General features: G+C 40.4%; 1 protein-coding gene across 1 annotated transcript in view; it reads right to left on the reverse strand.

Annotated features, from left to right (window-relative positions):
- Nucleotides 1-19,138, reverse strand: part of dok6 (docking protein 6) — a 51,167-nt gene that overhangs the window by 15,794 nt on the left and 16,235 nt on the right. Inside the window, exons 3-4 of the mRNA XM_062441734.1 lie at nt 8,754-8,759; nt 2,949-3,056 (exon numbers count right to left, since the gene is read on the reverse strand). Coding sequence (XP_062297718.1) covers nt 2,949-3,056; nt 8,754-8,759 — 114 coding nt within the window. The remainder of the gene's footprint in view (nt 1-2,948; nt 3,057-8,753; nt 8,760-19,138) is intronic.

Below are 19,138 nucleotides of genomic sequence, written 5' to 3' on the forward strand. Positions count from 1 at the left end.
GAAATACAAAAAGAGGAGTAAAGGGAGATGAGGCCGTGGATATTGATAGCAGATATATTTTTCACTTGTTATTTCTCTTGCCTCCTAAAGATAGTATCTAAATATTTTATATGAGATGAGGTGATTTTTTTGTCTGTGAAGATTCAGATAATGGACACAAAGTAAGCATCAACAGTGGGGATTTCTGAGCCATGAATTGCACAAGTCTCTCATCTCTTTCTCTGTTTGTGTTTAGTTTGCAACTCTGCATGTTTTAGTCTCCCTTTATATGTGTGTGTGTGTGTGTGTGTTCGTGTGTGTGTGTCTGTGTGTGTGTCGGGTTGTGTCTAAAAGAGAGATTTGGGTGCATTCCCAGCCTAAGGCGCTGGAGTCCAAGCAAAGTGAATCACTTGTGATGAGACCGATTCCTCATTCGCTCTCCTTTCCTCCCCATCTCTCTTTTATCTTTTGTATTCAAAGGTGTTAAGCTAAATCTGATATTGGAAAGATCACTCCTCTTTGCTTTACTGTTTATTTACACATCTATCTGTGTGCACTGTTTTTAGGCATTTTAAACAGAGCTCCATCATTCCACTTTTGCTGCATCTGTCATGAACTCAGGAGAGCTCGAGAAAAGTAGCGCACACGAAAACAAGTTTTCTAAAAATATAGCTAAAAATATTCATACTGTGTGGACCTGCGCTCATCAGACTTAGAAAGAGGTACAGAGAGGAAGGGGTGGGGGGTGGGAAAGAAGCCTATCCCCTTTGTGTTGATTCTGTAAATCAGCCACCAGTGCTGCCTATTTCCTCCCAAAGCACTGCAGCGTTGAATGAAGCCCTCAGACGGGACCTTTCTTGATCTTTGTGGCGATGCATTACCAGGTGCACTGGTGCATGCGTGCACTCATCACTCACTCCGGCGCTGGGTGTATGAGATGCCTCTGGGGGGGGGGTTACAGCCACACAGGATGCCCCCTGTGACAGCATGATGAAGTAGGCAGAGAGACGCTTCATTCACAGTACATGGGTGACACTGTAGCAGTGTGGGATGCTAACAAAGTGGATCAAACACCTACCTAGCTTGTGCTTGCATGCACGCATTGAGGAAACTACAAAAATCTGAGAAATCCCCAAACTGATTCATAATCACAAGGTAGTACTGAATGAGCTCATAAACCAAAGCCACAAGAGAAACCTGGTGTCACAGTTCTCTATCATCTGCTGTTATCTCATCTCATTACTGTAAAACACTGTTCCCGGTGCGACTGCTTTAACATCATCTCCCCTTGCCATGATAATGATAATGAGTCATAATTGGAGTATTTCAAAGGGTTTAAGAGGCGGGGAGAGGGATATTATATCCTGGATTATTACTTTCAAAAGGGAAGAAAAAGGCCCCAGAGGACAAGATAAAGTTGCAAAATGTGTCTTAATGGATCCTTAACTCCATCATCTGTGGCCAATGGACAGAGCTTCCTATATGAAGACGAAAATGTCCTTGGTGAGAGTGTAATGCAGCTTACTGATGGTGTTCATTCCATAGGTGTAATATTTTTATTATGCAATGCAAAAAGCACCCACTCTGAGTGACGTAATCTCATACAACCAGTATTATTATTATTTCAAATAAAGTTTGATAGAAATCAAATCACTTTTAAAAAAAGATAATGTTAATCCTTATTACAATTGAAGAATTTGTTCCTGCTGCTTCAAGAAAACACATCTTAAGCCTAAAAACAATTCACAATTTCACATTTAAAGGCCGACCATCAGCATCAGATTTTATCAGCTGAAGTTAATTAATTCTACCAGTTGGCCAAATTGCAAAATGCAAGTCTTGGCTGTTGTCTGGTGAATGTGCTCTGCATGCCGATGTTAGTAGCATTTAGACTGGGCCAGAAACACCAGGTTTAATGTCCTTTTGGTAACACACAGAGTGGACAGATAAACTTTAAGATACATATTTCATTAGGGTGCATATAATTCGTTTTTTTTCTCAGATACATTATCATAGGTTATCTGAATGTTACCAAATCATTAGCATTCATACTCTAGGGATAAAGGATATCAATGTTAAATTGTATAGCAATCTGATGAGTTGCTTAATGTTGACCAGTTGATTGGCCAGTATTTCTCTTCCTGGGCATCACCACTAACAACAAGAACGTATATTTGAAAACTTGGCTTTGTGAATCATTGACTGCTATCACACAAATACAAAATATACCCATAGACAGAGATGATAGATGCAAAGCTCTAAGCACATACAACCTCCAAATACTTTGAGTTTGTATTTGCTTTCATTATGAACTATGATTTTAAAAAGAAGTGCTTAACAATTGCATTATTGTTCAGGGCTGTACCTAATTAGACAACATCCGATGAAATATGCGCATCTTTATTTCCCAAGGAGATATCTTCAAATTTATTTTTTATGGAATCAAGAGCCCAAAGATAAAAGAAAAACAGCAAATTATTACAATCCAGAAAATGGAATTAACCAATAGGACAGACAATTTGTGAATAATGGATTATTCACCATGTCTAGCCTCTCAAACATAAAAGTGTATCCGTTTTTTGGTCCTTTAGACAGTATATTAAACATTTTTTGAAAAGTTTTGAACTGTTGTCATTTTGGTGTCTGAGAAAATGTGTGAAAAAGTGTGAAATTTTCACCATTTTATGATATTTTCTGGATAGATGAATCAATTAATGGAAAATATGATTGGGGAATATAATTGATGATATAATTACTTACTAGTTGCAGTCCTAGATGGATTATCAAAATAGTTAATGATTAATGTTATGTTGATCAACTAATCAAATAATTGACTAATTGTTTCGGCTGAAATATCACTGTGTAATGCTGTACAGTGCAAAAAATGTAAATCAAGAGATTCAGACAAATTGATTGAAAACTAGTGGTCAGAATAAAATTTATGATGTGTTTCAGTTGTGTGTGTTTACCTTGTGGAAGCTCCGGAAATAGGCTGCTTTCTCGTCTGGGTACTTCTCTAACCGTCGGGGTCCTTTACTAGAGGCCTTCTTGAACACCAGCCAACATCTTCGGAAGATCTGACAACAGAGAATGATGGCAGCCCCGTTACAGTTATACAACTCCCCACGGAGCAAAGAAATACAGTATGTTATGGTTCCTGGGAATATAGACTACAGAGAAACACAAACTGACTGTCAAGAGAAGTCAATCCCCGGTAACAAAAAAATAACAGCCAAGGTGAACTCAGGTTGACCAACTACTGCTATACAAAAAAATTCAGGAAATCAACACCGGATAAAGCTCATCAGAAATATAGGAGTTAGGTACTCTAGCAGCTAGTGGCTAGGCTGGCCAAAATATAAACTAACCTGAGGGTTCATTCCTGTAGTTTACTATTGGAAATCACTGCCATTAAGTAGATAAGAATGATTCTTAACCTGATTATGTACTTAAACAGGCCAATTTCTAGGAAATGTCATTTTTTGTGAGAAAAACAGCACCAAATAGAAAGGAAAGGAAATTAAACCATTATGCCCCATTAATCAAACCTCTGTAAATATGTGGAATATATCTCATTCAAATGTTAAAATCTCATTATTCATGCATTTAGTCAGCTGGCTATGACAGCGTTATCAGAGCTTTAGCACTTTGAGTAAACGCTTTCATTTTGGTCAATCACAAATTCCAATGTCTCTTTCTTTGATTGTATGCCATGAATCAGTAATGCTGAAGTGTTACATGCTCACAGGCCATTCAGACAGCCCACCTACCACAGTACATTTAAAACATATGTTATTCTCAGTCCTCTAATGTGACTTTGATGAGTTGAATATTTAGGGAAAAAATCTTCAATAGTTTTTTTTGTTCATGTTGAATTTGTCAGGGTTCAGGTAAATTATTTTCTACCCAGATAGCTATACAGTAAAAATAATAAACTTAAACAGACTAATGACAGTTAAAACAAAGTAGTATTACCATGCCCAAAATGTAAAATACTATTTAAAAATGATTTCAACATTAAAATGTCATTACACTGTAACTACAATGAGCTTCAAAACTGAAAACTTAAAGTTAAACTCAAAATTAAAGTTCAGAAAAAACCTCCTCAGGTATTATTTATTAAGATTAAAACACTCAAATATTAAATATGGTCTTCTAAACAAAGAAACATTTCCTGAAAATGTATATTAAGTAAATGACAATATTTTTTAACAGCAGTAAAAAGTTTGAGTCCCAACCAAAACTGTAGGGAGTATAATGAGGGAAATGGATATTTAATTTGTTAAAATATTTTGCTAGGAAGGAAAGCAGGTTAGTAAAAATAGCAAAATTTGATTTGCTTACTGAATTTTTTTCTTTGCTTATATATTAATATCCAAAGTTCTGGGTAATTTATTGATTCAGTGATTTATTTATTCATCTATCTCCCAATTTCTCAGTGCGACTAGTTTATTCATTAATTAGCAATAGGGCCAATATGGGTTGCAACTGCAGGCATTAAGTAAAATGCCAGAATTAATTTAAACAAATATTGTTACATAAGTGAAATCAGAGCATTTAAAACATTTCTGAAACCTCTGAACAAACTGCAGTCTGCTGCACAAGCTTAACAACTTTATAACTTGGTTTACACCTGGAGTAATGTGCTTCCATTTATTGAAGGCTGTAGAGCACACACTCTGTTTCTCTCTTTTGCCACATTATGTGCACACACACAGAGGCACACACACTCACTCTGGTGCAGTAGATTACTGTACATAGTATTGATTACTGGACCACAATCTCCCCATCCACCAGCTGAAGATGACACAAATACTGAGTGTAGTATACCATGGACTACTTCAAGGTCGAATCATGAAGAGGAACATACAAGCACACACATGCAAGTACATAAAAACAATTTCCTATTTAAAGATTTGATTTTCTTATCACAGATAGACTTGACACAAAACATACATGCATGTATGCAAGTGTAATTCTTTCATTGTAACATATCATTTACAATTATGTCCATGTTTACATTTTTAATTACATATTTATCTGGACATAAAGACAGAATTATAAAACCTATCCTCCCTCTTCACACAGCCAGTGTTAATGTGTAAAAAGCCAATACAGGCAGAACAGTGCACGAGGCAGAATAAGTGTGATGGTTGTCTATCTTTAATAGTAGGAGCCTCCCTCTATTTCCTGCTGAAGAAGGCTGCTATCACTCTGTCTGACGTATGATTGCCCTGGGCCGCATGGTAGTGTTAGGGAACCATGGATGTACGATTAATTTGTTTACTCAGCTGGTGTACTTCATAAAAGGCCCACTGAGTTGAACTTGGCACTTTGCAGTAATTGACTAGAGTGGATCCCTAGGTCCTTATCGGTCTGCCTTGATGGGCCTCCATTCTAGTTAAGTGTTGCCCAGGCCCATTATAAACAGCAAACAACACCAAAAAGTGCACTACACACTCTGTAATGCACTGTGGATCATTCTCTACCCTGACCATAAAATTTGTTAAAGACAAACGGAAACAAAGGGGCAATCAAATCTTACTTCATATAGAACATACTGTATTTATTTCCATTATAATGCCTATAATAAAAATAAACTGCAAGTTTGACAGAAACACAAGAATAGATGAGAATCCCTTTTGACAGTGGCCATTAGCACATTTGTGACTTTAAAACAGTAAAATTAAAGCTAGCCTCAATTCCCTTTTGGGAGCTTGAGTCAAAGCAATGCTGTCTGCTTGCCGCACACAAAGTAATTCACCCTAGGAGTGCTCAGATTAAGTAATTATACCAGCACAAAAGCAAGCTCAGTGAGATAGCTTGTGCATAATAAGAACTAGGGGATATGAATGGAGAGGGCTTAATTTTGCCTGTTCCACTGTTGTCAATGCTTTGTCAAGGAAGTCCTATTCTCGGGCTGCTGGTGGGTCTTATTCAGAGACACTCTTACACTGATTGTAATTACACAGATGTGAATGAGACTCTCTGCTGGTTTGGTGTGACTTATTTAATGCCAGCACACTGTAGAATACACGGATTGGCACTGGAAACCAATTCACCAGCTCCAGAAAAAAAAAAAAAAGTAATGATAAAGAGGACAGCTCTGGTGAAAATAAAAATCGGCCTAGTTTTTATTTTGAGCTGTCCTCTGATTGCTTTTGTGTGGAAACATTTCCACCTCCACCCACCTTGTATCCCTATGGTCAATTACCAAAAGTAGGCATTCACTAGTTTGGGAAAAATGGCCCATGCAATATAGGCCACCAGCTTACTACAAACAAAATCGAATTTGGCGTGTTTACACAGACAAAATTGCAGGCTCGCGATCAAAAAGAAACCCTGCCTTTGTCTTTGATCGCTGCAGTGTGCAGAGGCTGGCCAGCTAAACTTGTACACAAAAGTTCTTTCATCCTGATTGCACCAGCAACTTATGGACAATGCCATGTTATTCGTTACAGTTTTACTATAGTTATTTCATTAGAGCCTTGATTTTGCAAGTATGACAGCTTTTTGTTTGTGGACATCAGCACCCACCATAACACACAAGCAATCATCTCAATCAGGAAAGACAACACAAGAATGCATGCTTTATTTAATTGAGAGACTTTGACGCTGACCATGTCAAAGAGATCAATTTTTCAACCTAATAAAACTGAAGTCGGTTGGGGATCTGCCTGCTGTACATTCAAAGAGAAAAAACCAACATAGACTGATTACACTTATGCTAAAAGCTTCATTTGTATTGAATTATGTCAAACCCAGTAGGAAAGCTTTACAGTGGTCAAGCCTGTTTAAGATCAAAGCCTGCATTTTTCTCTTTGCATTTCTCAATGAGAGAAATGATTGGGTGAGATAAGAAAGGTTTTTTGTGTCAAATTTCTCTCTGAGCCTTAGCCTATAAAAGTCCAGTTTTATCCTGTGAGGTTTGTCACATCCAGGCATTAATATGTAAAATATATTTTAAAAGAACAACAGTTTGTCTTTGTCATTAGGGGACATGGTATACATCCCAAGTCCCTTACATTGTATCCATATTTCTCTCGCATCCTTCCCTTGTGTCTTAGTCTGTCAGTTGGCTTGAACAGTTGTAAAGACTTTTGATGGAGGCTGTGTCTGCACATGTGCACTGTGCTAATACCAATAAAAATGCACAGTCATCACTGACAGAGCAGCAGTGTTACCTGTTTGGCACACCTACACGTGAATAAAAACCTGCATTCTATATTTACACTGTGTACTGTGTCCTGCTCAGAGGCACAGGAACCATTTCTACTGGCAGAATGCATTTGTATTATTCATTCATTTTTGCATCTGCATTGTATTTATTGATATCCTGATATACTGACAGACAGGCTCTTCCTGGCTTTAATTGTATCCACAATAGGCTGTAACTAACGACTATTTTGATAGTCGACTAGTCATTGATTATTGAAACGATTAATCGACTAATCGGATCAGTGGTGGTTCTAGTTTGTAAGGCGGCCCGGATGAACTCCCCTTCAGCGCCCACCATATATATAGATCGATAGATAGAAATAACAACCATAAATACCAAAATTATATACAATTATGAATACAAAAAATGAAATACAAGGAATAGAAACAATTCTTATATATACATATAAGTATGTTATTTTAATTATTACGAATTATAACATATTCAAAGTAATCTGCACGAATCCTATATCACACAAATAGAACAATACACTTGTAAATCAATATTACCATCCTCCAGCAGTGTCAACCAAGAGTCAAGACTAAACTAGTTCACCTTGGTGGTGTGAAGACTGATTTTACATTATTCTTAATGATTTTACTCACAACCCAGAAAAAAATACAACAATGTGTCTGAAACTACATATTCACAGTATGAACTGGGGTTTATTTGGTGTGACTGATTTTAATTTCTGCATCATTAGGCTACTATACAAAATTAGGTGCGCTAGACTCCTCAGTGGAGACCTGAGGTCAACCTACTGCTGCTCCTCTCCTACTTCTGACTGAGATCTTAGCAGGTAGATCGTTTTTAAAAGTTAATGAGTAAAATAACAGACATGAATAGAAAAACACTTTTCTAATAAATGAAGAAAGTGGTTTGTGGTTATTTTGACCGGAACAACTTCCAGTTCAAACAAGGATCAAAGAATGATCAGAGAGACTTGGGAGGTTTGCATGGTCACATAGCGTGGTCATCAGCGTAAAAACAGAAACAGGATGCCATGTCTCCTCATGACTCCGTCAAAGGGGCAATAAGAGCCCAACAAGTGATTTTTGAGTGTTTTGATTATGTATTAAAACGAGCTCTCTGTTAGAGAGATAGGAGGCAACCCAGTTATCAACAGATCCGGACAAGCCAGTGTGTTCCCCCAGTCAGTTAAAAAAAGTTTAGTTATCAAGTGTGCAGCCCTCAGATGAAGTATTATCAAACCTAAATGTTTGTTAGCACAAGCAAAACAAACAAACCTGGAATCCTGGTGACTCTATGGGTCTTTGCTCACAGAGTGAGAACACACCAAATTCTAAATCAGTTCATTCAACTCTGTAAGCAACAGGTCCAATCACCATCTACCTTTCATGCCTGATTTCAGTAGCTTCTTACCATGAGTCCTCTTAATGGGTAAGTATGAACTCTGAAGTCTGCACCTTTTTTTATGCCTGATTGGCAGATTACAGTCTCAAAGTCTGATGAATGAGTGGAAGGCTTGTCAGTCAGAAAAGCACATGCACCCTTCACTCAACTGATACCTGCGTACACACGCATATACAATTACCTCCATCTAAGCACTTCTGCACAATGACGGGTCAAATATAGCCACAATACTTTAGCCTGTTAAAGTCAAAATTATTCATGTGCTCTGCTCGTCAAAATGGTACTTTCTGTGAACAGCAAAATCCAGCAGTTTGCGATAATCACAAAAGATGACGAGCCTTACATCAAGATTTAAAGCCGTCATTTTATTGTGTATTCATTTCAATTCTGGGAGGTGGGATGAACCCACGGGCCACTGGCATCCTAATGAGATTGGGTCATTAAAATTGAACACTTCATTAACACAATCTTGGAAACATTTTTCAACACAAGTTGAATGAGTGTGCCTGGTGTGTGTGTGTGTGTGTGTGTGTGTGTGTGTGTGTGTGTGTGCGTGTGTGTGTGTGTGTGTGTGTGTGTGTGTGTGTGTGTATCTACTATTCATGAATATGAAAACAGACAAAAAGAGAAAACTAATAAATATCCTTTGCCTCCTCTTTTTGCTTGGTGTGTACACCCATTTATGTTATATTATATAACCAAATAACCAAACAACTTAGAACAGCATAGACTTTTGTCTCATGAGCACTGTGACTGCTGTACATCAGTCTTGCACTTCTGATCCATTGGCCCTGGACTGGGACCAATGGATTGTCTGAGATTCCCGCTGTCTGCTCAGCATCCACTACGTTCAGCATCCACTACGTTCTGATTAGCATTGCCTTGATGGGAGTCAAATGAGTGGAGCCAGCATGGCGCTCCAACAAGTAGGTGAAACTTCACATCTTCCTGTGATAAGATTTGATGTTGAATAGAATAACCAGCTTAGAGAAGTCTGATTATTTCCCTAGTGTTCCGCCATTTTCTGGTCACTCACATACTTCATTCCATTATCACGAAACTAAGTGATCAGTTTATATTACCATTTAAAAGATCTTTTTATTCATTTGTTTGATGATATTAATGCCTCATGTGTTGAGTTATTGACATATTGACATTAAGCTACAAATAAATATCGTCATTTATCGGCAAGACGTCAGTGTGTGTTCTTTAAAGCAGAAGATAGAGGTCCCTGTATCGGGTGTTCAAACTTCTGATAATGAGATTGATTGATTTGGTTAATTTATTTTGCTAATTTATTTCCCCAATTGCTAACAAATGCAACATTTCAATTCTAATTGTACTCATAATGCTGCAGCAACACTAAAATGGCTGTTGAGTGGCGATGCGAAATCCAATGAAAGTATAGATGATGGAATTGCTTGCGCCTTGAGCAAAAGTGTAAATCTGAATGGGAAAAATACCCAGCTTCCAAGAGCATGTTTTCATTTTGTCATCATTTTGAGTAGATTGTCATCAAAGAAATCCTTCAAGTATTCAACCCGCAACACTACAAAATGTTTGACAACACTGTACTATACATGAATAAGACAATCCTTCTTCAATTCTGAAGTGCTTCTTCTTCACTATCAAAAAACAATGAGTCCATTGCTACATGGGGCAACATAGTGTATAAAATAGGCATCAGCAAAAGCAGCGAGCTGGAGAGAACATTTCAAGGGCAATCCTTTCACTTTTAGGGAGGTCTATCTGTGGCGAGGAAAACACTTCAGGAGGCACTTGGCAAGGTGCAGCGAGTTCATCAACACCGGCTCAACCACGTCAACCAAACTGTGACCGTTGTATGGGGGACCGGAAAAGGGATTAAAGCCAAAACATGATTACACACAGACAGACGGAAGCAGACTGTTTGATGGGCTCTTATGAAAGGTTCAAAAGGAAGGTAAGAATAGATCTGTGTACACATAAAATAACCTTGCTTTATGGTTTTTGGTTCCACCAATAAATGTCTTAATGCTCAACTTGGGCTCCTGACAGGTAGTATTGTCAGAATACATTATGTGGAGGAATGTATAAACCTATGACTGAGAGGTGTAGTGGAGAACTTTACCTCACGGCCCTCAATAATGATCCATCTTTGAGTTCTCAGTCATTTTGTCTAAGTGGCCTCAAATACAAAGTCCATTCACTTCACGGAACATTATCAAACTTCTGGCATTATTGAGGAACTGTCTCACCTCTCAATAAAATATGGGCTGTATTCCCCCCTCCGACAGACAAATCACTCGTTATTTGGATGAGCTGAGGAACTAAGAGATGAAAATGATTTCCAATGACAGCCTGCTTCAGGTAAATGACTAATCACACAGCAGAATAAAAATAGCAGTCTGTTAGATTCTCTGGAGCACTGGTGAATATTGAATCACAATTGCAAAACCTTGGAGGCACAAAATGCATCTATTCTTCTTTAGATATTTCTTTTTTTTTAAAGGACAAATGTGGGAAGGGTTTGTAACCTCACAATGATGTATGTGTCCTACAAACTATGACTAAACTATATTAAAAATGATTGCTGGTGCACTTACTGACGATACAATGAATGAGAGTACTTCAATCAAGGTAGCTCTAGAACACTCAGATATGATGGTAGCAGGCTAAATTTAGCTGGCATTAAGCATGTAGACTATTGAGCTTTTTTTAACAGGATTCGGAGCAAAATAAATAATTTTTTAACCTCCACAAAGAAAAGATTAAAAACCCAAACATCGGATACCGGCTTAAATGTTTCTCTGTGTTTGCTTTTTCTTCTTGCAGTAGTGAGGATGAAGTCTTCCTCAGCTCTGCATAAGGTTTACTCTTCCCTTGGTGATAATGACACCTGATGGACTATGACAGACCAGGCCCAGCAATATCAGTTCCTGGTGCTGGCAATCAATTTCAGACGGCGGTGGGGTCTGTGCCGTGGTGTCCATCTTTATAATTAGGGCCCGAGCACTGACAAGTCAGTGAGGGACCTATTGCTTTTGCCAAGATTCTTATTATTAGGGCCCGAGCACTGACAAGTCAGTGAGGGACCTATTGTTTTTGCCAAGATTCTTATTAGGGCCCGAGCACTGACAAGTCAGTGAGGGACCTATTGCTTTTGCCAGGATTCTTATTATTATTATTCACGTTCTTATGCCGTGTAATGAATCGCATTTTTGGCGGCTTGAACATGCATGAAAACTCATGAAATTCTGCACAAACGTCGCAGCTGGTGAAAATTTATTTAATTTAACGTGATTGGACGCAAGCGTGGTAAGGGGACTCGCTAGCGCCCCCTAACGTCGGGTCATGTGACCACAAATCCTCTCGGATCGGCATGAAATTTAAATATGTTACAGCTCTCATCGGATCATTGGGAAATTAATTTTGTGGAATTTTTTTACCAAACAGGAAGTCGCCCACGCGGCGTGGCGTGCACCGATTTTCATTTTTCGAACAACGCTTTGAGGACTTTACGATGTTCACAGAATCATGAAACCTGCCACGTAGGTTTCAAATCATGAGCTCTTTCATCTGATACCACATTTGCCCAATATTTCGCCCCGACAGCTCAGTAGCGCCCCCTAATGCCTTTTCCCACTTAGCATGTACTGACAAGCTCTAAAACTCACCAAATTGGACACACTCATCAAGACTCACGAATATTATTTTTTGATATAACCGCAACCTTTTAAGTGGCAAAATGACTCTACAGCGCCCCCTAGAACATTAAAAGTTGAAGCCCCGCCTTCTACATGCACGTACATGAACGAAATTTAGGATTCATATATATCATGACCAGACGCACAAAAAAGCCTCTTGGACCCATACCCTAAGTCCAACAGGAAGTCGGCCATCTTGGATCACAGGTGCATTTTTTCCGCCATTTTCCCCATTTCCAGGCCTTGCACTTTAACGAACTCCTCCTGCAGTTTTGACTCCACAGACTTGAGATTAGAACTGTATCATCCTCAGACCTTGATGATGTAAACTTGATGACATATTTTACCTACGTTATACCAGGTGGGCGTGGCAGTCGTTTGTTTGTATAAACAAACAACTCCTTATAACTCCTCCATACATTGTCGGATGTTTATACATGCACTGCGTAAAATGTCACACCTGGTGACGCCGTTTCAATTTCAACATCATTGGGGGTGGATGTGGCAAGGGGTCTCCATAGCGCCCCCTAACAGCAGGTCATGTGACCACAAACTTTGTCTGATCTTCGTGAAATTTACAGGACTCATAGCACTCATGGGTAAACCCTCAAATTATTTTTTTCAAATTTTTCGCTCTAACAGGAAGTGAGTTATTGTGCATTTCCTGCGTCAATTTTCCGTTTTTCCCTCTGCGTTTAGAGGACTTTCCCATCTTCACAGAATCACCAAATTGCCCACATAGGTTCACACTCAGGCGCACTTTAATTTGAGACCATAACTGCCACTGGGCGTGGCACAACAGCTCAATAGCGCCCCCTAGTGCCTTTATCCATTTTGTACATTTTCCCAAACTCCTACACTCACCAAATTGTACACATACGTCAACAGTCACACATATTGACAACTGACAAAGTTTGGGATTTTTAAGTGAGAAGATGACTCCACAGCGCCCCCTGGAAGATTTCAAAGTTTAAGCCCCGCCTTCCACATTGACATAGAAAAATGAAATCGACAAGGCCTATGTATTATGTCCAGACGCACAAAAAAGCCTCTTGGACCCATACCCTAAGTCCAACAGGAAGTCGGCCATCCAGGCTAAAATGTTCAATCTGGATAATTTTTATTATTATTATAGTTGTACGCCTTTTTGACAGCCTAAACATGCCCCAAAACTCACCAAAACTTGCAATCATGTCCGATCCGGAGAAAACTTTGATATTTTAAGGAGCGGGGAAATTGCCGACGCAAAAATGGATTAATAGCGCCCCCTAGAAAATTTAAAAAATCAAGCCCCTCCACTCAGATTGACGTAGACAAACCAAATTCGGGAAACACATGTATCGTGTAAAGACGCACAAAAAAGCCTCTTGGAGCCATAGCCTAAGTCCAACAGGAAGTCTGCCATCCAGGCAAAAATGCTCAATCTTAATGATTTTTTGACCCTTCACCCACATTCCTTATTGCTTAGAAGTCACTCAGACTCATTTGTGGTCTTAGACTGCCATCTAGTGGAGACATTAACCGCTGCACACAATGTTCAATTAAAGGCACAGGAGCAAAGACATCTACATGCCAGTTTTGACAGCCCTGCGACCGCCGCACGCACCGACGTGCACGTACGGCGTTACAATTGAGGGGGTAAACGGGGGGGTGCGAGGGCCCTTCGACACTGCTTGCAGTTTTAATTATTATTATTATTAAGCACGCTCTTATGCCGTGTAATGAATCGCATTTTTGACGGCTTGAACAAAAATGAAAACTCATGAAATTCTGCACACACGTCGCAGCTGGTGAAAATTTATTTAATTTAACGTGATTGGACGCAAGCGTGGTAAGGGGACTCGCTAGCGCCCCCTAACGTCGGGTCATGTGACCACAAATCCTCTCGGATCGGCATGAAATTTAAATATGTTACAGCTCTCATCGGATCATTGGGAAATTAATTTTGTGGAATTTTTTTACCAAACAGGAAGTTGACCACGCGGCGTGGCGTGCACCGATTTTCATTTTTCGAACAACGCTTTGAGGACTTTATGATGTTCACAGAATCATGAAACCTGCCACGTAGGTTTCAAATCATGAGCTCTTTCATCTGATACCACATTTGCCCAACATTTTGCCCCAACAGCTCAGTAGCGCCCCCTAATGCCTTTTCCCACCTAGCATGTACTGACAAGCTCTAAAACTCACCAAATTGGACACACTTGTCAAGACTCACGAATATTATTTTTTGGTATAACCGCAACTTTTTAAGTGCCAAAATGACTCTACAGCGCCCCCTAGAACATTAAAAGTTGAAGCCCCGCCTTCTACATGCACGTACATGAACGAAATTTAGGAATCATATATATCATGACCAGACGCACAAAAAAGCCTCTTGGACCCATACCCTAAGTCCAACAGGAAGTCGGCCATCTTGGATCACAGGTGCATTTTTTCCGCCACAGGTGCATTTTTTCAGCCCTCGTACTTTAACGAACTCCTCCTGCAGTTTTGACTCCACAGACTTCAGATTGGAACTATATCATCCTCAGACCTTGATTATGTAAACTTGATGACAGATTTTACCTACGTTATACCAGGTGGGCGTGGCAGTCGTTTGTTTGTATAAACAAACAACTCCTTATAACTCCTCCATACATTGTCTGATGTTTATACATGCAGCGCGTGAAATGTCACACTTGGTGACGCCGTTTCAATTTCAACATCATTGGGGGTGGGTGTGGCAAGGGGTCTCCATAGCGCCCCCTAACAGCACGTCATATGACCACAAACTTTGTCTGATCTTAGTGAAATTTACAGGACTCATAGCACTCATGGGTAAACCCTCAAATTATTTTTTTCAAAATTTTTGCTCTAACAGGAAGTCGGTTATTGTGCATTTCCTGCGTCAATTTACCATTTTTCCAACAGCGTTTAAAGGACTTTCCCGTCTTCACAGAATCACCAAATTGCCCACATAGGTTCACACTCAGGAGCACTTTAATTTGAGACCATAACTGCCCCTGGGCGTGGCACAACAGCTCAATAGCGCCCCCTAATGCCTTTATCCATTTTGTACATTTTCACAAACTCCTACACTCACCGAATTGAACACATACGTCAACATTCACACAGATTGACTACTGACAAAGTTTGGGATTTTTAAGTGAGAAGATGACTCCACAGCGCCCCCTTGAATATTTCAAAGTTTAAGCCCCGCCTTCCACATTGACATAGAAAAATGAAATCGACAAGGCCTATGTATTATGTCCAGACGCACAAAAAAGCCTCTTGGACCCATACCCTAAGTCCAACAGGAAGTCGGCCATCCAGGCTAAAATTTTCAATCTGGATAATTTTTATTATTATTATAGTTGTACGCCTTTTTGACAGCCTAAACTTGCCCCAAAACTCACCAAAACTTGCAATCATGTCCGATCCGGAGAACACTTTGATATTTTAAGGAGCGCGGAAATGGCCGACGCAAAAATTGATTAATAGCGCCCCCTAGAAAATTTTAAAAATCAAGCCCCTCCACTCAGATTGACGTAGACAAACCAAATTCGGGAAACACATGTATCGTGTAAAGACGCACAAAAAAGCCTCTTGGAGCCATAGCCTAAGTCCAACAGGAAGTCTGCAATCCAGGCAAAAATGCTCAATCTCAATGATTTTTTGACCCTTCACCCACATTCCTTATTGCTTAGAAGTCACTCAGACTCATTTGTGGTCTTAGACTGCCATCTAGTGGAGACATTAACCGCTGCACACAATGTTCAATTAAAGGCACAGGAGCAAAGACATCTACATGCCTGTTTTGACAGCCCTGCGACCGCCGCACGCACCGACGTGCACGTACGGCGTTACAATTGGGGGGGTAAACGGGGGGGTGCGAGGGCCCTTCGACACTGCTTGCAGTTTTAATTATTATTAAGCACGCTCTTATGCCGCCAAATGAATCGCATTTTTGGTGGCCTGAACATACATGAAAACTCATGAAATTCTGCACACACGTCGCAGCTGGTGAAAATCTATTTAATTTAACGTGATTGGACGCAAGCGTGGTAAGGGGACTCGCTAGCGCCCCCACACGTCGGGTCATGTGACCACAAATCCTCTCGGATCGGCATGAAATTTAAATATGTCATAGGTCTCATCGGATCATTGGGAAATTAATTTTGTGGAATTTTTTTACCAAACAGGAAGTTGACCACGCGGCGTGGCGTGCACCGATTTTCATTTTTCGAACACCGCTTTGAGGACTTTATGATGTTCACAGAATCATGAAACCTGCCACGTAGGTTTCAAATCATGAGCTCTTTCATCTGATACCACATTTGCCCAATATTTTGCCCCAACAGCTCAGTAGCGCCCCCTAATGCCTTTTCCCACTTAGGATGTACTGACAAACTCTAAAACTCACCAAATTAGACACACTCATCAAGACTCACGAATATTATTTTTTGGTATAACCGCAACCTTTTAAGTGCCAAGATGACTCTACAGCGCCCCCTAGAACATTAAAAGTTGAAGCCCCGCCTTCTACATGCACGTACATGAACGAAATTTAGGATTCATATATATCATGACCAGACGCACAAAAAAGCCTCTTGGACCCATACCCTAAGTCCAACAGGAAGTCGGCCATCTTGGATCACAGGTGCATTTTTTCCGCCATTTTCCCCATTTCCAGGCCTCGCACTTTAACGAACTCCTCCTACAGTTTTGCCTCCAGAGACTTCAGATTGGAACTATATCATCCTCGTCTCCATAGCGCCCCCTAACAGCAGGTCATGTGACCACTAACTTTGTCTGATCTTCGTGAAATTTACAGGACTCATAGCACTCATGGGTAATCCCCCAAATTAATTTTTTCAAATTTTTCGCTCTAACAGGAAGTCGGTTATTGTGCATTTCCTGCGTCAATTTTCCCATTTTCCCACTGCGTTTGGAGGACTTTCCCGTCTTCACAGAATCACCAAATTGCCCACATAGGTTCACACTCAGGAGCACTTTAATTTGAGACCATAACTGCCCCTGGGCGTGGCACAACAGCTCACTAGCGCCTCCTAATGCCTTTATCCATTTTGTACATTTCCACAAACTCCTACACTCACCAAATTGTACACATACGTCAACAGTCAAACATATTGACTACTGACAAAGTTTGGTATTTTTAAGTGAGAAGATGACTCCACAGCGCCCCCTGGAAGATTTCAAAGTTTAAGCCCCGCCTACCACATTAACATAGAGAAATGAAATCTACAAGGCCTATGTATTATGTCCAGACGCACAGAAAAGCCTCTTTGACCCATACCCTAAGTCCAACAGGAAGTCGGCCATCCAGGCTAAAATGTTCAATCTGGATGATTTTAATTATTATTATAGTTTTATGCCTTTTTGACAGCCTAAACATGCCCCAAAACTCACCAAAACTTGCAATCATGTCCGATCCGGAGAAAACTTTGATATTTTAAGGAGCGCGGAAATGGCCGACGCAAAATGGATTAATAGCGCCCCCTGGAATATTTCAAAGTTTAAGCCCCGCCTTCCACATTGACATAGAGAAATGAAATCGATAACGCCTACGTATCATGTCCAGACGCACAAAAAAGCCTCTTGGACCCATACCCTAACTCCAACAGAAAGTCGACCATTATATGAATAACTAATCCAGTTTCATTTATGCTCTTGGTTTGCCATGTAGTGGAGACATTAACCCCATCACACAATGTTCCATTAAAGCAGCAGGAGCAAAGACCTTTACATGGCTGCTGTCAATGCCCTGCGACTGCGACAAGCACTGACATTCCTGCGTATGAAGACCTCTACCTGCGCGCCCTCCGACTGCGCCACAGTCCGACGTGCATGGATGTGCGAGGGCCCTTCGACACTGCTTGCAGTTTTAATTTGATTTGTTATCCCGTCGGACAGTTGTTACAGCAATCATTGCAGCGATCACTCTGCCAACCACAACCCCAGCCTCCAGCTACCAACCCCAGGTCATCCTAGGACAGCTCCACCATTTCAACAATTCTCGGCCAAGTGGGATGACTACAAAAGTTTGTTTTAATTGCACCGCTGCTCCCTCTGTCACTCTCTTCCCTCTCCACCGACTGTCACCTTTGACTTTGTGTATAACTCTCATCCCAGCCGACCCCTCCACCCCATATTGAAATATATTTCCCGCCGCATCAAAAATGTTTGGACATCCCATAATTTTGTAATTCGCCCCTGACTACAGCTGTTGGCAGGGTGGCGAGCCAGCCGCGCCCCAGTTAATCATAGATTACTTTATCTGGGCCATTCCAAATCCTCATGTGTAATGCAGTGCTACCTCAGCAGCAAGTAATCACTGCCCCCCACTCCATCCCAAACACACACACTCCCCCTCCTCACTTTCTCTCCAAGCCTGATTCGTCTCTGTCTCTCCGCCTGCCCTTCTGTCGTTACCCTCTCTCTTCTCCCGTCCCTCATTTCTCTGTTGTGTCTATATGCATGATTGGACATTCTCATCAAACATTCATGAGCCAAACTGGTCCCAAAATCTAATATCATAGTATTAGTAACCCTTATTTCATTTGTTAAGGCCTTGGCTGTGGCTGTGTGGCATTACATAGAGGGTATTATCCATAGGTGAAAACTGGATCCCGGTCACAATGTGGCATGAAATATGATGGACAACAAGTTCCAGATGATTCCTGGCCCAAAAGCCAAGGGTCTAGCTACCTAGTGTGACAAAGACTGCAAGGGCAGGTGGTATAAAAATGATCATGTAACAGATTGAATAAAAAGAGGAAGATTGAGAGAAAAGCAAGGGAGAGGGAAAAATAAGAGAGAGAGTATGAAAAGAAAGAAACAGAAATAAGAGGGACAAAAGAAAGGAAGTTTGCTTTAG

The sequence above is a fragment of the Scomber scombrus genome, chromosome 20 (genome assembly GCF_963691925.1).
Source record: "Scomber scombrus chromosome 20, fScoSco1.1, whole genome shotgun sequence".
Lineage (NCBI taxonomy): Eukaryota > Metazoa > Chordata > Actinopteri > Scombriformes > Scombridae > Scomber > Scomber scombrus.